General features: G+C 31.7%; 1 protein-coding gene across 1 annotated transcript in view; it reads right to left on the bottom strand.

Moving 5' to 3' along the window:
- Positions 1-2,378: 2,378 nt before the first annotated feature.
- The window catches only part of LOC100180228 (attractin-like), a 6,934-nt gene continuing 6,664 nt past the window's right edge, over positions 2,379-2,648 (bottom strand). Inside the window, exon 13 of the mRNA XM_018817403.2 lies at positions 2,379-2,390. Within this exon, the coding sequence (XP_018672948.1) occupies positions 2,379-2,390 (12 nt within the window). The remainder of the gene's footprint in view (positions 2,391-2,648) is intronic.

Raw genomic sequence — 2,648 nt, 5'->3', positions numbered from 1 at the left:
AAAAAGTAAAAAAATCTAGTTGGTAAAATATTGATATCAAGTTAATCAAGAACACTAACGGGTGAAATGTGCAGACCAATACACAGATTACAATGTAACAGGTGAGTGAGGATTAAATTAAGAGCTTTAAAGCTTGGTCTAAATTTGGGAGTTATAAAACCCAAGTTTTCCTATGTTTACATATACATTTTTTTGGATTTTAAAGAATAAACAGAAAAATATAATTTAAAGAATAAAGGAAAATAGAATTAATTGTTGCACAGCTAATTAAGAACACTATATTTTTTAATAAACTTTTAAAGAAATAAAGAAATAAATAAAGAAATTGCAGCTACAACACATACCTTTGCATTGGCTTGTGGTAGTGATGAAATGTGTGCATGTACCATATGGAAAATATATATTAGAAGTTCCATGTGGAATACATGTGTTAGTTGTATCACACCACTGGCATCTTTGTGAGTCACTACATTCCATGCAAGAGGCAAAACTTTCACAAGGCGTCAAGCAGTCCGTGGTGGTTGTATTGTCTGGGTAATGTTGTATTACGAATTATTAACAGCTATTTATCCGTGTACAAGATTTAAAAAAAAATTTAACTTTTTTTAAATGAATTTTTTTTTTGACAATTTTTTTTTACCCCAAAAAATACGATTGTTAAACACAGGTGTTATGTTTTTAACACATTGTGCCAGCCTACGAGTTACCATGTATGTTACTTTGTTGGTGATTATTTTGTGGGTGATTATTTTTTGGGTGATTTTTTCATTTTTTTATGTGTCGTTGATAATTTAGACAACCCATCAGTGACCACTGGGTTGGAGCAATATTGGTTCAATTTCCAGGGATAGGGTTTAAAAATAGTTAGCATTAATTTACATAGAAAATAAAAAGATTTATTGATACATATAACCATGCATTACAAAATATTCCAAACCTATTTTAACTCGACAATTATTTTCCTGCCATGAACAACCAACTTCATTACATAACGAACATTCTTTTAGCCCGGAACAAAATTCTTCCTCCACATTACAGGAAGTAAGGTTGGTGAGCTGGAATTGAAGAGATTATTTTGAACTTTTAATTAAACTAAAATAGTCATGCATTGATGCAATAGTAGTTAGGTTTAAATCAGTGGTTCTCAAACTTTTTTTATGCTCTACCATTTTAACAAAGATGCTATCAGATTTACCCCCAATATGTAATATGGGGCTTATTTATTGAAAAGCGAAAACAACTAATTATATCAGTTATATTTTATGCGACGAATGCACTTGCTTTTTGGCACTGAGTTTTTCAATGTCTGGTAAAGTACCACAGAAAGCACAATTTTTCTGTTCCGTCAACTGATTTGATTGGCAGCGCATTTACCGTAAAAAATAAGAGTAAAACTTACACAGCTGGAATTTTTGGTAAAAGTGCAAGCTCCGAAATCAAAACAGCAATCGCAAATGGTGGAGAAGCAATCTGTGCAGGTGGTGGCTGCATTGCAAATGCTCACACAATCCACGTCTAAATTGTACATATGAATTATAAAATGTAAAATATAATTATAACGTGGCGGCCCGCCATGTGTACGTTCGCCGAAGCGTACACGAGTGCCTTTTTCCTATCAAAATCTCTCGTATAAATAACGCATGTCATTCGCCCTCTTAGTTTACCGCTCGCAATAAAACATAATGCAACCGCTACAATAAAATAATAAATTATCATAAAAAAATCTTACTGTGAATGCAGTTGTGGCCATCAAAGTGACAAACTTTGGATGTTTCACATTGAGTTATGTTCAAATTCTCACAAATCTCTTCAGAATTAGCTAAAAATAAAATTACTTAATGTAAAAGTAGTAAAAAAATTAATCAAAAAAAATTAAATAGTAAAAAAACTAATCAAACTACAATCTAGTACAAGGCCCTAGAACCCTTTATGGTCATAACATTTTTTGTCTGTTTTAAATTTTGTAATATTTTACCAAAACTTTTTCATCAAGTTATTAAATGAATGAATGAATGTAATTTACTTTATCCTCGCGTGACCGGAAATGACAGTTGTTATCACACGGGTTTAACAACTCGTGCCAGCTTACGAGTCAGAAGTATGTTACTTTGTGGGTGATTTTTTTGTTGTTTTTTTCTTAATAAGACAATAAGTGAAATTTCAAGGTACACAGTTTTGAAACCCGTGGTTTTATCCCACTGTCTATTGAAAAGTTTACCACTTACCATCTTGCAATGTTATTATTTCATTTCTCATTGTTCCATCATAACCACCATAAACTGCCATTGTTCTTCAATAAATATATATATATATATTTATTACCTATCATAATATAACTTAAAAAAAATAAATAAAAATTAATGCAAAGAATATTTTCTTTATGTGATTTTCTATATAAAGTATTAACTATTTAACAACACTGCTTGAATGATATTTTGGCCAAAGACGTGTGTATGTAACTCCTTACTTTATCCTCGCATGGCCGGAAAACGTCAGTCGATAAACACAGGTGTCTGTTTCATACACCTAGTGCCAGCTTACGAGTTACCATGTATGTTACTTTGTGGGTGGTTGTTATTTTTGAGGATCTTTCTTCATTTTTTTATGTGTGGCTGGTCATTTGAACAACCTATTAGTGACCACTGGGT

The sequence above is a fragment of the Ciona intestinalis genome, chromosome 1 (assembly GCF_000224145.3).
Source record: "Ciona intestinalis chromosome 1, KH, whole genome shotgun sequence".
Classification (NCBI taxonomy): domain Eukaryota; kingdom Metazoa; phylum Chordata; class Ascidiacea; order Phlebobranchia; family Cionidae; genus Ciona; species Ciona intestinalis.
Note: the sequence above shows the minus strand (reverse complement) of the source record. Positions and strands in the feature narration are given on the sequence as shown.